Source organism: Myotis nattereri, assembly GCF_964212035.1.
Source record: "Myotis nattereri genome assembly, chromosome: 8".
Lineage (NCBI taxonomy): Eukaryota > Metazoa > Chordata > Mammalia > Chiroptera > Vespertilionidae > Myotis > Myotis nattereri.
In genome coordinates this window covers 32,026,066-32,043,891 of record NC_138083.1, presented here as the reverse complement: position 1 = coordinate 32,043,891, position 17,826 = coordinate 32,026,066, and the positions used below count along the sequence as shown (strand labels likewise).

The 17,826-nt window shown below is 51.2% G+C and overlaps 1 protein-coding gene across 5 annotated transcripts in view; it reads left to right on the top strand.

Annotated features, from left to right (window-relative positions):
• Positions 1-17,826, top strand: part of LOC308523141 (KRAB domain-containing protein 5-like) — a 180,745-nt gene that overhangs the window by 124,483 nt on the left and 38,436 nt on the right. Inside the window, exon 6 of one of the 5 annotated variants that reach the window (XM_081096837.1) lies at positions 10,871-11,000. The exons of the other annotated variants lie outside the window; for them this stretch is intronic. Coding sequence (XP_080952963.1) covers positions 10,871-10,897 — 27 coding nt within the window. The 3' untranslated portion in view covers positions 10,898-11,000. Of the gene's footprint in view, positions 1-10,870; positions 11,001-17,826 lie in introns of those variants that run through there. 5 annotated transcript variants of the gene reach the window in all.

Below are 17,826 nucleotides of genomic sequence, written 5' to 3'. Positions count from 1 at the left end.
AAGCCTTTGAACCCGAAAGCCATGCTGGCCTCGGCCTTTCACATACATATATGTTGTAAAAGTATAAAATCATGCTAGAAAATGATTAACACACAATTTAGGACAGTGTTTTCAAAAGGAACAGAGAACATAATAGAAATATGTGAATGTTTTGCAAAGAGAGATGGTAGGTCCATGGATACCATTAATATTCTTTATATATTTCAAAATAGTAAAATGCTTATTCAACTTAGTGATTTCAAATATCTGTTTGTTAAAATAAAAGTATACTGGCAGAGCTCTGGATAAAAGTAAAATCTGCTCGGAATATTAAGGGTTGTTTATGATGAGGGGAGGTGAAACTTGTTCTCTTCATGTTCCTGGTTCTGTTTTGGGTGGAGGCAGGGCCAGTGTGAAGCTCAATGCATCAAGGTCCAGACATCCCTGAGTCTCTGTGACCAAAGCCCATCCTTGACTCAGCTTTATTATCAGAGAGAAGCAACATCAAGAGGTGTGTGGAGGGAGCTCCTGTGCAGGTGGGGCTGGCAGAGTGAGGAGCAGGGGTCTCGGGTAAGGGGCAGGTCCTTGCAGCTTCTTCCCTCCAACTGAGGCCTTTGGTGAAGGCAGGGGGCGCTGTAGGGAAAAACATTCATTCATTCATTTCATAAACATTTATTGAGCATCTGCTAAATGACAGGCACTCTGGTTGGCCTGAGTTCATGATGTAGATCGGAAACGAAGCCCCTAAACACTACACTCCAACACTTCTTTCTGAGATCTGAACTCTCTTCCATTCCTTGCCTCTAGTCCGCTCCTGCAAAGTTCTATATATTAGTTCATCGGTTCTCAACCTGTGGGTCGCGACCCCTTTGGGGGTCGAATGACCCTTTCACAGGGGTCGCCTAAGACACATACAAAACACATATATAATTACCTATTGTTTTTGTGATTAATCACTATGCTTTAATTATGTTCAATTTGTAACAATGAAATTGGGGGTCACCACAACATGAGGAACTGTATTAAAGGGTTGCGGCATTAGGAAGGTTGAGAACCGCTGTATTAGTTGATGTTGCCAATACTTTCTTATTCATTCCGAAGATATATAAAAACCAAAATATATAATAGTTTATGGGGGATTCTTTGAGACCCAAACTGGGTCTCAAAGCTTTGGCCTTCATCCCACTTGTACACTCTGGGGTCCCAAGGAACTGAATTTGAAAACCTTCAAACACCAGGGCACTACAAAATGCATGAGAGTTAAAAGCTCTTACAATTCCAAGAGCCGTTTGGAGAAAATAAGTGTTCACAAACTTCTTGAAGCTGGATCACCTTGTAGAAACCATGTGACTTTGTGGGTATGCCCTGGACTCCTCTTGCCAGCCCCTGACAATGGCCCTGACCTCCTCCCTCATGACTAAGGCCTCCCCCCAATTTACCTGTTACAGGTTCCACCACCTGTGGATGTAGGTGACTGTGAAACTCGTCACCAGCAGCAGCTTGAGGCCCAGTAGGAAAGCCACAAATATAAGGGCAGGTGTCTCTGGACCTAAATACCACATGGGCAGAAGGAGACATCAATTGGGGCTCTGTGAGTTTAAATACATCCTCTGATGTCATGTTGCCAGGAAGTTTCCGAACCACTAATTGCACCCAATTCTATCTGGTTTCAAGCCCATGTTCTTTTCTCTACACTCAGCTTCCGCTTGGAAATAAGTGATGATCTTGATCTTTTAGCCTCACCTTGAGTTGAAGTCAACAAATATTGATTTTGAACACCTATCATATGGCCAGCTAATGTGTCAATGTCCAGAGGTAAAAACCTCTGGAAGTATAAAGCTGCGTGTCCTCCAGGCCTGTGGTCATTCAAATTAAACTTTTATACAAACTTAGGAGGTTGGTATCACTAACACCATTTATAGATGAATTATCTGGGGCTCTGAGAGGATAATTGACTCAGTTCCCTGAGTTTACAAAGCTATAATTTCTGTAAACTAACCTTTAAAATAATTTTGTTGGAATTCAAGTAGTAATAGTAGCTGACATTTATTGTAGACACATATGTAGAGTTTACATATATTAATTCACTTAATCCTCATAAGGACTCTATTAGTTAGGAGCCTTCATGTGACCCATCTACACTACATTTGACTCATCTACAGATGAGTGAAAGGAAGCACAGAGAGGTTAAGTACCTGGACAAGAATATAGTGAAAAAGCCTGCTCTGTCATCAGAGCAGACATCATGGGGTTCACAGGGTAAGCTTGGTGGACAAGTCTCTTCCCACCCAAAAGACACTATTTTAACAAGAGATCATTGCTAAAGACGATCTCAGAATAACTAGTGAGCATCCTAAGCTGAGTTCTCTTGGGAATTTTCAAGGAGGTTGAGCTGGGAGACTGTTCTCTCCTCAGAAATGAAAGAATCTTTCATGATGGCCACATCTAAAGGAAGAGGCAGGCCAGAAGCCAGTCTGGTTAGCAAGGAATCACAGAGTCTTAAATTGGGCAAGACTTTAACCATTACGCCCCCTCCCTATGCCTTTAGGAACCCACTTTTCATAGGAGAAGAAGTCAGCTTACCTGGGCTTTCAATGGGCTTGTATGTCCCGTGGGCTGCTGGGGACAGTATGAGGTTGGCCCAGATGGGAGGTTGTGCCTCATGCTGTACCTTACAGGTGAATACCCTCTCCGACCCATGCCCTGATGCATTCACCCATTGCAAGCTTTCCAGGGTGTAGGTCCCATCAACATTCTTCTTGGGTGTGGATGGCTCAGCTCCCTTGAATGTATCGCAGTTCTCCAGCCAGGTGAGTTGCACACTTTGTGGATAGAATCTCTGCACGTGGCAAGTAATTGCTACCAAGTCCAAGGACATTGAAGCCTGAGACATTGTCACTGCAGGGGAAACTGACACAGTCAGAGAAAACAGACAATTACTCTAGGAAGTCTACAATGGGAGCCTGAGAGCTCCTTGAGGATGGGGTCATCTTCCCAGGGCCTGTCGAAGAGGAGGATTTAGATATGGGTTAACAGATGCATGCATAAGGAAATGCATGATGAATGAATAAGAGTGTGCATGCATGAGGGAATGCATGCTTGGATAGATGAATGGATGGATGCATGGAAGAATGAATGGGAAAAATGAAAGCCATCCTAATCATTCCTCTCTTTTCCATTTTGGTCATTAAAGATGATAAAATGAAGTTTGAACTCCATTTAAGAACCTATGAACCAGTTGACTAATGTATGACTTGGTAATGCTAAGATTTAAAGAGTCATACACTCTAAATCTTTATGACTCAAGATACTAAGGTTTTACATAGGCGGGAAGATGGGTGTGGAGAGGTTAAGTGACGTGCCTGCCACAACTTGCACAAGGTCACGAGTAGCTGGGACTGTCAGAGACAGTATGTTTTACTAGTCTGTTATTCTGACACCCAGACTCTAAGGTTGTAGAATTTAAGATTCCTTGCTTCTGAAATTTTGATCTAATGACTTCTAGACTTTTTTCAACCAGATTTTCAGCTGTGCAATAGGACATATTCATAATGAGAAAAAATTTTAAATACTATAAAACATGAAATATTTCAGGACAATTCACATGAACATACAACATAGTGTAGTTCTAAAAAAAACATGAAATATTTCAGGACAATTCACATGAACATACAACATAGTGTAGTTCTAACACTACACCAAAGGATGGGAGCTCCAGATCCTGGTCCCTACTGACACCACAGCCAATGGCCAGACCTTGTGTAAGTCACTTCCCCTCTGCTTTCAAGAATCTTAGATTATAAGTTGTCTAAGGTGGATCAGCTCTCACAGGGCCAGTGAAGACAAACCTCAGTTCTGGGTCTAGAGTCAAGAAATCGTGTTGTGCAGTTTGAAGGAACTAAGGGCATCTGAGTCCGAAATATCCTTTCTTCATACTCAACCCTCCCAGGCCTGTTAAATTCTATCAATAAATAGAACAGCCACAGTAAGACATCATCCCCATAGGTCATGATCTATAATCCATCTTTCCTCTTCAGCACAAGAGCAGGAATTCATACCAAGCAAAGAGCAGGACGCTGAGAAGGAGAAACCCAGGATGGTGAAGGGCTGGTAAGTAGGGTGCTACCTACGGAGGACAGTCCAGGCTAAGGTACCACCAAGCAAGTGTCATGGCTCTAGGTGGTGGCAAGGACCAATAAAAGGATAGAGATGCTCAGATGGCCCATTCCAGCCACCAGCAAGTTCCCCTGGCTCTCCAGTGTCCATGGAAGTGCGGGGAGGATAGAGACCCAGGCACAGAGGCAGTGTGCATGTATTATCTCATTTAATCCTCACAAAACAAAATGAGGCTGCTTGGTATCAGAAAACAGAACGAAAAGCTGCTCAGAAGGAACCTATGCAAAATCAGGGCCTACTTTCATAGAAACTGCCACAAAGGAATTGGTTGAAACTACATCTTGAAAAATATTTCAATAATAAAAACAATTTTGTTAGCTTATGTTTTAAATTAAGTATGGAATATTATCAAAACCCTGCACCAACTCTTAGAAGGAACAACTCTTGGGAGTGTAAGAAAGTTGGCATAATTTTTTCCCAGAATCATATACTACAGTCTCAACAAATCCATCATTTTAAATTTCACACTTACAGCACAATCATTAACAGGAAATTTTGAAAAATTATTCGAGTGTTCTATCAATTTTCACAGTGGCCTCTTTTTAATCAAAGTGTCCTCTTTTGAAGTGTCCATAGAATTGTTAGAACCACAGCTTTTCTTTCCCATCTTTAACCACTCAGAGGCTTTGCCCATGATCTCAGAAGCTCCCCATCATTTGTGTCAATGCTCTGAAATAACTTTTGCCAGATCTCTGATTTCACTTTGCAATGGATGTGATTCTGTGTGCACAGTATGGTCTGATGTTTGCCACACTTCAATCAAGGCAAGACCCGCCTCCTGGAGCAGAGGGTTTCTGGGCTCCCATAGGCCTCCGCCAACCTGTCTTAGTGCTTGGCAGTGGGGCTGGGTGGTGCCACTTCCCATCTCAAACGCCTCCCTGATTCTCTGCCTCAGGATTCCTGCATATCCACGAAATGCCACCCAGCTCATGCAGGCCCATCCCAGCCTCCCCTCCTTTGTGGGGACAACCCTCAGATACACTCTCCATAGTTCCTTAGAGTCCCCATGGCGCTGAACTTCAGTCATCCACAGGGACACCCAGTTCAATATCTCCCCTTTTTAGTCATCCACAGGGACACGCAGTTCAACATCTCCCCTTTTCTTGTGTATCTCTCTCTCCGCATCCCTTATTCTACCTGTACCCAACTCCTAGTTGCAGGTTCTGCTTTCAGGGGAACCCAGATAAAGACACCCACAAAGACACTTCTGTGACAGGAAACCCAACCGGAGATGCAAGCCATGTTGAGCAAGAAGGGCTCTTGAGTGGGGCCTGGTTTTCTAAGTAATCAATTCATTTGTGAAAAATGCATTTTCTATGATTTTTGCTTCTCTACACAATTGTCCTAACTGCAGAGAACTATATAATAAATACTCCGATAAGGAGGACCCCCTGAATTATCAGTTCCCTACGTTACAGGAAAGGTACTGAGGCTGGGAGAATGCAGGTAACTAGCAGGAGATCCCGCAGCTACTGAGCAGCAGAGTCAAGCCAGAGTTCACGTTCAAGGCCCCTCACTCGCCAGCCCTACAAACCCAGGGAGGCTTCACAGCTTTGAACCCCTGTTTCCTTCCATAAACTATGAAGGGGATGAACAGTACCAGGCGGCTGTATACGTAAATAAGTCACCCACATGGCTGTGCTTCTTGACCATGTGCTGTGCTCATCTGAGACGTCAGTATCAATAGTCTGATGTAAAGTGATGTGTTTACTTCCATGATGAGAGCACACAAAATAAAGAGAAAAATATATTGTACACCTTAAAGTCTTACAGACATATGAGGAATTAATTTCACTGCTGTCTCCCTTGGGCCACTCACTGGCCTTCTCTAAGGCTTTAGAGTTGTCATTAAGGATGGGCGACCACTAAGACTCCCTCCAGGCATGATACAGTATGACCTCACGGAATTTACACACCGGTCAAGAATTGATTCAGGCCAGAAAAATCGACCAAAAATATCTGATGAGAAATTAGGCCCTTACGCCAGATGAAGAAACCCCCAGGGAGCCCCAGCAGTGAGGAGAAGGCTGCCTGCCACCCACAGCTCACAGCCACACCCGTGTCACACGACCCTGCCTAACGCACCAAGTAATGGGCAATGATCAGAAGCCATCATTAGCCGCTTCAATTTAGAAGTTTCAAAGCCCTTCGCATTCTCTTCATAGAAATAATAATAAAATTAAATTTATGATTTATTCCTGGAAGGATTTTGACTCCGTTTTACAGATGAGAAAACTGAGTTCTGAGAGGTGATGTGAATAGTAACACTAAGAAAAAGCAACAATGGCCATTTCTGCAAGATTCATATGAGCGAGGCATGTGCTCAGCAGGGATCGTTGGGTTGAATCTTTGCCACAAGCAAGGGAGGGATGAGCCACTTTTCAGATGAGGTAACGGGGCTCAGAGACATCCACAACCCAACCAGCCCGGCTGGACAGAGAAACAAGCTCCTTACCACGGAGGTACTGGTCCAGGGCGATGGTTTTCTGGAAAGCCAATTTCGACTTGTGCATGACGAGGCAGAAGACTTGGGAGCGCACGTCCCCAGCCTGCAGGGGGACGCGCACGCTGCTGCTCACGTTGTAGGTGTCTCTGCTGAGGTGGACGCTGGTCTGGGGGTTCGGCAGCGTGTGGTTGTTTTTAAGCCAGGCCACCGTGACGTGCTGCGTGTGGAATCCGGAGGACGTGTACTTCAGTAGGATGCTTGTGCCCGGCTCTGATCGCTGAGGGGGGCCTTGCAAGGTGTAAGAGTAGCTGCTCCCGCCTGCAAGGAGACACCCCCACTGTGAGAGGGCGCCGAGGGGCCCATATGCCAGTGAGAACAAATCCTCAGCATCTCTACCCAGAAGTCTCGTTGGCTCCTTGTCCAAAGGGTTAAAGGTTACATTCTAAAAAGAGCTAATTTCTGAAGCTGATACCAGAAGCCAGATGATGAAGCCCCAGAGAGCCCCAGCAGGGTGTATGAAAGCTGCCTACCACCCACATCTCACAGCCACACCCATGTCACATGACCCTGCTGATGGCTCTGCCTACCTCACCAAGTTCTCCCCCAAACCATAGGAGATGGGAGTTAGGACTCTCCCATTTCACATATGAGGAAGGCTAGGTAACTTGCCCAGGGCCCACAGCTAGGCACGGGCAGAGCTGAGGTTCTTAGCCAAGCAGTCTGCTTGCAGGGTCTGTACCCATGACTACGGCTCGGCTCTGCCCCCAGTCCCTCAGAAGATAGGAGCACCTCACTGCTCAAGACCAGGGCATGTGAAAGCAAGTGGCACAGAGTGGGGCTAGGAGCACAGGCTTTCATGTCATGTTCAACCCAAGTTTGCATTCCCAGGCCCTTCACTAGGTGAACCTGAGCAACTCGACTCTCTAAGCCTCAGTTTCCTCATCTGCAACATGGATGGTTCTTATTTTTGAGAATTAACGAATAAATTAAGTAACTAGTATAGAATATGTGGCACATATTAACCACTCTCTAAGTGGTCTAGCATCGTATACTTACTGTAAGTTTAACATTGTTCGTTTAGCCCTGCTCTGGACTGGGCACCTTGAAGATTGCAAAACAGGCATCATAGAGCACCTACTGTGTGCCCCATGGTCAATCAGGGGTCAGGGCACAAATCTTCAGCAGGCACAACAGTTGTCGTTACAGAGATGAGGAGACTGAACCCTGGCCCCTGTGCTCAGTAGTTAGAGCGTCGGCCTGTGCACCGAAGGGTCGCAGGTTCCATTTCTGGTCAACGGCACATACCTGACTTGCAGGTTCCATCCCCAGCCCCAGTCAGAGTGAATGTGGGAGGCAACCAATTGATGTCTCTTCACCTCTCTCTCTCTCTCTCTCTCTCTCTCTCTCTCTCTCTCTCTCTCTCTCTCCCCCCTCCCTCCCTTCCACTCTTTCTAAAAATCAATAAAATATCCTCAGGGGAGGATTAACAAAAAATAAAGACAAGGAGACTGAGCTGAGTAGGGGCAGTGCCTTGCCTGAGGCAGACGGCCAGTGGCAGCCCTGTGACGTGATACTGATCCATTGGACTCCCACCAAACTCCACACATAGGAGCCAGAGTTAGCTTCAAGGGCTGAAATTCTCGCCGTGGAGGAGAGGTGGAAACAGGCAGCCCCCATCATGGGTTTACAGGAGGCCCCAAAGTTTAAGAGGCAATTGTGAATGTGGGCAGATGTGACCATTCAAGAAATAAATACCAGAAACAGAGTATTTAAGGTTGATTTGAGAAGAGGCGTGAGATAGCGAGGATGTGTGTTCTCAGGCAGGATGGAAGAGAAAACTACAGGAAAAGCACGTTGAGTTTGTGAAGAGACAGCCCTGCCTTCTGATGAAGGCTCTGAGATCGGACACTTGGTCGTCTGCTGCCTTTCCCAGCTGTCTTATGTCACAGGCGTGCGAGGACACCTGGTGCACAGTGAGTGCTCTGCGGGTGCCAGCGTGAACAGGCACAGCTGGCAGTGCAGGAGGGTGAGTGCCGAGGTAGGGTTTTCTGGGCCGGGTTGGGGAGGTGTCGCTGCAAAGGTGTGGCACCCAGTGCCAGGAGAGGAGGTTGCCCTTCTCTCCCGCGACCACAGGGCGCTTCCAACAGCTGAATCAAAGGGGTGCTCTCAGGGGCTTCACCTGGCAGCAGTGGGCAGACACACTGCGTGCAGGCAAAGGAGAACAACAGACAGAGGAAAGGACTCAGAGTGAGTCCATAGGGAAGTGAGTCAATAGAGAAGTAATGTAACCTGCTTCTGATGGGAAAGGACCAGCTTGGAGTTTTTCATTCAAATCTGCATGTCCCTCTGGGTGACCGTTTTTCTTATTTCTGTTGGACAAGAAACATTGGGGCGTGTAGAAAAGGAATGGTGGAGGGACCGCCCCCCCCCCCCCCGCCCCCCGAGAATCCTTCCAGCAGGCAGATAGGGGCAAATTCTGTCAGGGAGGGGTGGCTCGTGGGCCCGAGTCCCTGCTGGAAGATGCGCAGTGTCGCCGCTGCACCTGGACCACGCTTTCTCGGCAGTGACTGGGCTCTAAAACGTGCACAGGCGCAGACCCCACACTTCCTGGAGGGACCTGTCTGTCCTTCCCCGCCCGCTGTGGTTCTGGAGAGCGGTCAGTCCACACTCAGGTTCAGCCAGGGCTGGCCCAGGCCTGGCCAATCATAATCCCCGCTTCTCTCCATTCCCACCTCGTGGCTCAGTCCCTCCGCCCATCTATCATCTGATCCTGGAAAGCAACGCCCTTCTCTGTCTGAATTGCTGGCCGGCAGCGCCCCCTTGTGGTCAAAGTCATCTGCGCCACCAAGGATGCGATCAGTAAGGCGGAGAAAGGGTTAGGATGGGAGGGGGAAGGGAGAGGAGGAGGGGAATGGGAGGCGGGGAAAATGAGAAGGGGAGCGGGAGAGGCAGAGGAAGGAGAAAGAAAAGGCGCACCGAGCAGTAGAGAGAATGAGAATCTCGCACCTGCGGCCACCCTGTCTAATCTCATTAAAATCGACTTCCAGAAACTTCCAGCGGAGCCCGTCGTGATTAAAAGCCCCCCTAGGAGGGACGTTGGCGCCCACAGTCAAACCTCTGCGGTGTCCGCAGTCCAGTGTTAGAGCGGAGAACTTTCAGGCTGCAGAGGCCGCGGGGCTGGAGGGGGAGTCCCACTCCTTCCTCCCATGACGAGGGTGTGGGGGAGGGAGGGAGGGAGGAGTGGACGTCAGGGGGGAGTGCCTGAGAGGTTTATCTCCAGCGCAGGGCGTCCTTCCTTCCTTCACGGTCCACCCTGACCCCGCGGCCATGCTGCCCAGGGCGCTGGGCGGCGCGGCACCCACCTTTCCTCAGCCGGGACGCCTGAGCCCGCAGGGTGATGTTGGCCTGGACCGGCGGCTGCTCATCCTGGACCACCCAGCAGGCAAACTCGCTCCCGTTGGGCTTGGCCGCTGCCTGCCACGTGTGCGCCAGAGAGTAGGTCCCATCTGCGTTTCTGGTGACCTGGGGGGCCGGCACGGTGTGGACGGTGTGCCTGTTCTCCATCCAGGTGAGGTGCAGGTGGGAGGGATAGAAGTGGCTGGCGTGGCAAGTGAGATTCACTCTCTGATGATGGGGGGTGTTCGCCTCGGAGGGCTGGGCGGTGATCTTCACGGTGGGAACGACTGGCAGAGCGACAGAGAGAAACGTCTTGTTGAAATCACATCTGACCCCCTGGCCGGCTTGTGAAGGATCCAGCCACAGATTCTCTCACTCTTTCATCAGTGACTTTTTTTTTTTAAGAAATGGTTTTCCCTTGTATGCTCAGTGCAAGGCAAATGGAGCCAAATCTTAATAGTCATTAAATATGGGTTAAGGGTACATGGGTGTCTTGGATCTTACATTCTGTGTTTCAAATATTTCAAATCATGAAATTTAATTGTCAGATGTACTCAAACGCAATGCCCATGAGGAGAGGGACTTAATTTTATTCATTGCTCTATGCTCAGCACCTGGATCAGTGCCTGGCCCATAGTCGATATTCCTTTGTCGAATGAATAATATTTAAGATTAATAACAGCAATGATATTATAGAATAAATATGTTTGGAATGGAAAGTTGAGCCAGATAATAATAATAGACATGCACAAACAACCTACTGTGTGCCGGGCACTATTTAGAAGGCACTATTCTAGGTGCTTTATGAGGAATCAGTCATTTGATCCTCACATGAAACCTATGAGGTGGGTCTTCATTTTATTTCCATTCTAGGAGGAAATCGAGGCCCAAGGAGGTTAAGGAGCTTCCACAACATCTCACAAGCTGTGAAGTGTGCAGAGGGTTGATCCCAGATGGTCAGCCTCTGGGACCGGTGCCTTTAATGGCTACACTGCCTGGTCAGCCGTGGCCCTGAGGCGCTTCCGTTTCCCATGAGTGAACTGGGGCTTCAGGTGGAAGACTGGGGTCGCCAACATGCCAGGGAAAACGATGCCCCCCGCCCTACTGCCCACTCACCTCGGAGCACTTGGGAGAGGTTCATGGTCCTGTGCAGGGGCGCTGCCAGGTCCCTGTGGGTGACTTCGCAGGTGATCTCTGACGAGACATCTTGGCGCACCAGCGTCAGCCACACCTTGCTGGTGATGGAGTAATTGCCTTTGTCATCAGTCACCAGGCGCTGAGCGGAGGCTGGGTGCTCATCCCAGTCCTTCATCCAGGTGACACTGATGTCCTGGGAGCTGAAGGGGCCGGCGGTGCAGTTGAAAGGCACCGAGTTTCCAGGGGCTGCCCTCTCCGCCGGGCCCGTCAGGGTGATGAACGGCTGCCCAGCTACGAAAAAGAGCACTTGTCTGCACTCTGAGGGCGGGAAGCCGCCAGCACTCAACAGCCTGTCAGAGGCGCCTGTGCTCTCAGGCCCTGTGGACCTACTATGCACCGTGTGTGTTCCTGCCTCCATGGATCATACACACAGATGATAACAAGGGAACAAGCAAATATATAATTGCAACTGGGGCTCAATGACCTAAGGGAAACCCAGAGTACAGAGATGGAAAATGCTGGGGGGAATTATTCTAGAAGTTAGAAAAGGATTCCCAGGGAGGTGACATTTTGAGCTGAAACTGAGGAACGGATAGGAGCCAGCCCTGGGGCAGGGAAATCACATTCTAGAAAGTGGGGAAGCAGGTGAGAATAGCTCGGGCAGGAAGAGCTTGTTGGGCTTGAGAAACTGAGATGCCTGGGGTCTGCAGCATGTGGGCAAAGCGGTGCAATGAGAAGATCCTATTCTGATGGGAAGCCGGGGGAGATTGTAAGCAGAGGGGCAGGTGGCCTCATTGACATGCTTTACAGGGGGGTCTGTGTGGAGAATGGGCAGGAGGGTGGCTTTGTGAGCAGGGAGGCCAGCGAGGAGGCTGCTGCCAACATCGGGTGAGGTGGTGGTTCCCCAGGCTGGGGTTCTGAGAAACGGAGGTACATCTGGAAGGTAGAGCCCACAGGACTTGGTCATGGACTGGGTGGGAGAGGAGACACAATGAATTATGGGTAAGTGATTCTCGGGGTTCTCTCCTGAGCATCTGGGTGGGTGGTGGTTCTAGGTTTTGAGGAGAAAACTGGACGAGTTGGAATGGGAGAGGGGTGGTGAGGAATCAAGGTTTCCATTTGGGACATAAGTGTGAAGCCAGGGATCCCCACAGGCAAGGATGGCAGGCCCGCTCCCCCTCCAGGATCTCCTGGGCAAACAGTGGAGCTGCCTCAGTGGCGCCCACCCTCTGCTCGCTCGCCCCCGGGGATGGGCGGCTCTCTCCACCGGAGGCAGCTTCCTCCCCCTCACAGGGCAGGACTGTGACAAAGCACTTCTGCTTCTGACCGAGGATCTGACTCCTGGGGTCATCCCAGGACAACTGAGGGCCAGACTCGTCCGCCCCCGTGGCATGGTCTGCGGAGATCTGCGGGCCAGACCTCTCCAAGCCTTCGCTGCATTCCCCGAGCCCCTGCTCTGAGCCAGGGTGTCAGCCGGAGACACAGGAGCCCCTGGCCAGGTGTGTGTGCGGAAGGGCACAAGTAAACCAGCAATGACAACAGGGAGTGACAGGTGATGGAAGGCGGCTGCGGGGGCCAGAGAGCATGTCCTCTCAGCAGTGAGCTCTGGTACCTTCTGCATAGCGCTCTCTCTCCCCTGAGTGAGCCCTCAGGATAATTATCACCCATCTGGCAGCACCCTGTGGTTTATGAAACACTTTCGGGTGGGTGTGCTCATCGTCATCCACATCCCAACTGAGAAATGCTAGTGTTTCACTTCCCAGAAGAAACAGGCTCAGAGAGGTTTAGTGACGGCTCAAGATCACACAGCCTGTTGGTGGTGAAGCAGGGAGGTTACGCAGGTGCGTCTGACTGTGGGTCCAGCACTCTTCCCGCAATGCCAGCGGCTCCATCACTCAGGGGTTCCTCTCTCCCTCTGTCTTTCCCAACCTCACACCCTCTCTGACCTGGACCAGGTGGCCACCCAAACCAGAGCTGGCATCAAAGAAACTGGGTGGGAGGTGGGCTCCTCCTTCACTCCCAGCCCCTCACCCGCCGGTCACATCTTGCTCTTCCTGGCCCCAAAGCTCCCATCATCGGTTCCCCACAGGCCCTCATTGAGGAAAGCAAGCTACCAGCACCTGGGAGGGGGTCCGCAGCTCAGCTAGGTCCTCTGGCCTCAGCCCTCTGCCCACCTCACACGCGAGGTGGCTGGATTCGGAACCCCCGGGTGTTCCCTCCCAGACCTGAGGATTCCTGTGGGCAGCTCTCAGAACTCACCTGCGAGTCCCAGCAGAAGGGTAGGCAGGAGGGAGCCCAGGGCCTGCCCCAGCGTGGCAGTCATGGCGGGAAGCTCACAGCTTCCCTGGTCCGCGCGGGTGCCAACCCCCAGATGAAGCTCTACATGAGCCCGGGAGCCACTGCCTGGTCTCCCCACAGCCTGGGCGGGCCCCCAACTCCCAGACACCCACCCACCTCCAGGCTGGAGCAGCTGGGTGAGCCACAGCGAGAGAAGTGGTCACTGTGGCCCAGGCTTCCTTCCAAACCCCAAACCCTCAGATCTGAGGTCTCCAGCTGGGAAGTGCCTGCTGCCCGGGCCTGGGGGCTGCCTGTCTTGTGCGGCCAGCAGAGCAGGCAGGCATGGCTCCCACAGCTCCTGCTGCAGAGCCCCCTCGGGGTGGGGGGCCTCCTCCCACCGGAGACGCCATGGGGCCTGCGCTGGCCCGGCCCAGGGACGTCTCTTGAGACACAGATGGATGGGAAGTGGCCTGGGCAGGACTGGTGAAGTGAGCCTGGACACATTCAACCAAATAGACAAGCATCCAGACTAGACTGTGAAAGCCAGCCCTGCCCCTCACCACCCTGTGCCCACAGGGTCGGCAGGACTTGCCCCTGGCCCGGGATTGTCCGCTAGGCCACAAGTTCGGAAAGGCGAACGTTAAGCACAACCATTCCCCCAGCTTCACCCCTTGGTTGCTTCTGACCCCCCTCCCCCATACCCTTCTACTCTCTCTGGCTCCCCAGTGGCTAGCTCGGACATACATACTGTTCGTCTTTATCTGCTTTCCCATGAGAAATGATTGGGTATGAGGACTGCTGTCTTTCAAACACTCCAGTAATCAGCACCCAGCACCCAGCACTGTGCCGGACACACAGTGGGTTCTCAATCATAAGGAATGAACCTTTGGGTCCAGGTATGGGCTCGGGACTGATTAAGAAGCAGCAAAGTCCAACCTGCATACTGCCCCCCTCCCCTCCTTCCCAGCCATCCCATCTCCCCATGCTCTGTCCACTCGGCTCATGGCAGGGGGTGGGGGGGCGCGGAGGGGGAAGGGAAGCAGTGGCCAGCCTGGAGGAGACAGCTCTAGAATCTCTCCCCTCCCCTCTCCCCTCACAGCAAAGCCCCTGCACCCCAAGAAGAAACCCCTAGAGGTGGGGAGCTGCAGGAAGAGGAGGCCGGCTCCCCCTCCACGCGTCTCCCGAGGCAGACAGTGGACTTGCTGCCGTGAGCATGAGAAACGGGAACTGGAAAGGAAAGGCAGGGCAGAGGGGGTGGGTGGTGGCAGGGGAGCAGCCTGAAATTCCCCCACCCCCATGCAGCATTGCAGGAGGGGGTTTCTCGGAGAGCCCTGTGGAGGAGTGTGGCATCCTGTGGGCACCCACTCCAGAGTTCCCTAAAGCATAGACTCTGCATGGACTGCAGGGCCCAGCTGTGGAGCTGGATTAGATCATGCATGAGAGCTGCACCCAGGGCACCCCTACACACATGTGCACACCCACACATGCACACGCACACGCACACAGGGATCCCCCAAAGGATCCACACCTGGGACCCAACCTGGAGATAAGAGGAGAAACAAAAGGCCCCTTATCTCCACCCCTGCCAGACCCCTCAGCAGGGACTTGAGGGGGCGCTGGCTGTGGGTGAAGGAGGGTGTGATGTTGGCCCTACACGGGAATGTGGACATTAGCAAACAGCCAGTTCAGGCTGGGCTTTAAGCAGAGCCTAACACAGAATAGTTATTTCATGAAAGTTTGGTAAAATGATTCACCCGTGTCGCCCATTTGGCAACAGTTGTCGAGCACCTTCCCAAAGTGTCCAGACAGGCAGGCCCTGCCTTCGGAGACAGGGAGGGGCGGGCAGGCGAACCGTGGGGGACCTGAGCTGAGGGCGTGCTCCCAGAGGAACAGCACCCGTTCCGGTGGCGCCCTGCTCCGTGCAGACAGTTGGATGTTTGGGTAAACAAGCAAGAAGGATTATGGGGAAGGAAATGGGGGAAGCACGACCAATGAGAAAGCCTTCCCTGTGGCAGTGGCTTGACTTGTGCAACTCCGGTCACACCACTTACATAGACGGGGAGACAGTGACAGTGCGGGTGGGACTGCAGGGGGAGGTGTCGCACAAAGAGAAGTGGGGAGACTGGGATCCTCTGGGTGGTGGTCTGAATGCCAAGGGACCCACAGGGCTCACCCAGGCTGGGCCACATGCCCACTGGGTGAGGCTTGTTTTTCTCTGAGTGGAGCCAAGCCCATCTTCTTCCTGATTCCAGTGCCAGCAGGAGGCAGATCTCCCTGAGTCTGTAAGCTCAGCCTCATCTGTGCTGGGGGCCTAAGAGCCCTCGTCATGAGTACGGGCCCCAGCCCTGACCTAATGGCCGAGGGGGACAGAGGTCCAGGCTCTTCAGGAAACGGACGTCGATGTAAAAAGCAGCTCAGGCTGACAACCCTGCAAGTGCAGACAGTTCAATGGCACGGTGGCACCAGCCACAGGCCCTTGGTCAGACCTGGGCATTCGTTTCCTCATCTGCAGCAGGAGGCGAGTGACATCTACCTGTGACTCTCCGAGTCGTCTGCATATAAGGTCTTAAGTCCGAAGCATAGAAATGGAGCTAAATAAATGTGAGTTTCTATCCTAAGAAGTGCAGCTCCCCACTTCATACTTCTTCCACCTGTTAACTCCTCCAACATGGCTTCTTAGGAAGAGGGGAGCTGTCAAGACCCCTAAATGGCAAATTGCCATGTAAAATCCAACCCCTTGCTACAAGAACCCATTATCAGTCACCCTCACCCCATCTTCTCAGATGGGGCTCATATGCAGCTTGGACAAGCCACCCCTGTCACCCTGCTGCTCCCCGAAAGCTCTGTCTCTCCCTGAGACGGTGACCCAGCTCCTTGTGGGTAAGGACTCCTGCTTGTTCACCTCCTTCATGTCTAAGTCCTCAGTGCCTAGCACAGTACCCGACACAGAAAAGCCTCTGGACACCTTTGCTGAGTGAATTCATTTCATTATCAACTTATTCATTAACAGAGAACACCTATATGTGCCAGGCACGCTTCAAGTCACTGAGCCACTGAGCAATGAGCAAGACAGGTCCTCACCCTCAATGAAGCGACGTGAGCTACTTTCTAGAGGGAGGCCAGGAAACAAACACACACTGAGTGGCCAGGTTATTATGGCCACCCCACCAGTACTTCGTTGGGCCACCTTTTGCCTTCAATACTGCGGCGATTCTTCTTGGCATTGACTCCACGAGATGTTGAAAGGTGATGCGAGGAATCTGACACCATGCCTGATGAATAGCACTGTCCAGTTCTGTGAGATTTGATGGTTGTAGAACCAGCTGCCTGATGGCTCTTTTAACTTCGTCCCACAAATGCTCAATTGGATTGACATCTGGTGATTGTGGGGGCCACCTAAGCAAGGTAAAGTCTCCCTCATGTTCTTGAAACCACTCCTGCACAATACGAGCACCGTGGCATGGCGCATTGTCTTGTTGGAAGAAGCCTTCTCCGTTGGGATATATCATCAACATGATAGGATGAACTTGATCAGCAACGATACTTAGGTATGTTGTGCTATTCAGACATTGTTCCACATGAATTAAAGGGCCCAAATCATGCCAGGAAAACATGCCCCAAACCATAACACTGCCCCCACCAGCTTGAAGGGTTGTACTCATGCATGTGGGGTGCGTGTTTTCATGCTGTTTCAGCCAAATTCTCTCTCTGCCATCTGCATGATGCAACTGAAAGCGTGATTCATCGGACCACATGACTTCTTTCCAATGCTCAACTGTCCAATCCTTGTGTTCCTGTGCTTGGGTAACTGTCGTGGTAAACAACCTGCTTCCCTATTTATAATGGTCTGGCCCTCTAGCAACTTCAGCGAGAAATTATAGCTAATTTGCCTACAAATGTCATAATAATCTGGCCACTCAGTGTTTATGCAATGTAATTTTCGGGAGGGTTACCTGAGGCAGAGGGGAGAGCGTGATGGAGATGTCTGGCACAAGGGGTTCAGGAGGACCTGTGGGGAAGGGGCATGTGATCGGAGCCCTGAATGGAAGGGGAGGAATGGGAGATCTGGGGAAGAGTGCTCCAGAGAAGGGATGCAGCAGGCAGGGGAGCTGTGCTCTGGGTGGGCTGAGCAGCAGCAAGGTCACTGTGGGTCAGTATAGGGAGAGGGGGCAGCAACAGGTCATAGGGCCTGATCTTACAAGCCCTGGGGGAAGAGGTCAGGTTGCAATTTGTGTGCAATGCATCAGTAGGCTGAGAACAGCGGTGTGCAGGATCCAATTTGCAAATTAAAAGCACATTCTGGTGGCTGGGGATGACGTTGGAGGAGGATCAGGGAAGAGGCAGGGGGAGGTGAGGAAGTGAGAGACCACTGGAGCTGTAGGCAGCTGGACACGGGAGTCTGGAGGTTGGGGGAG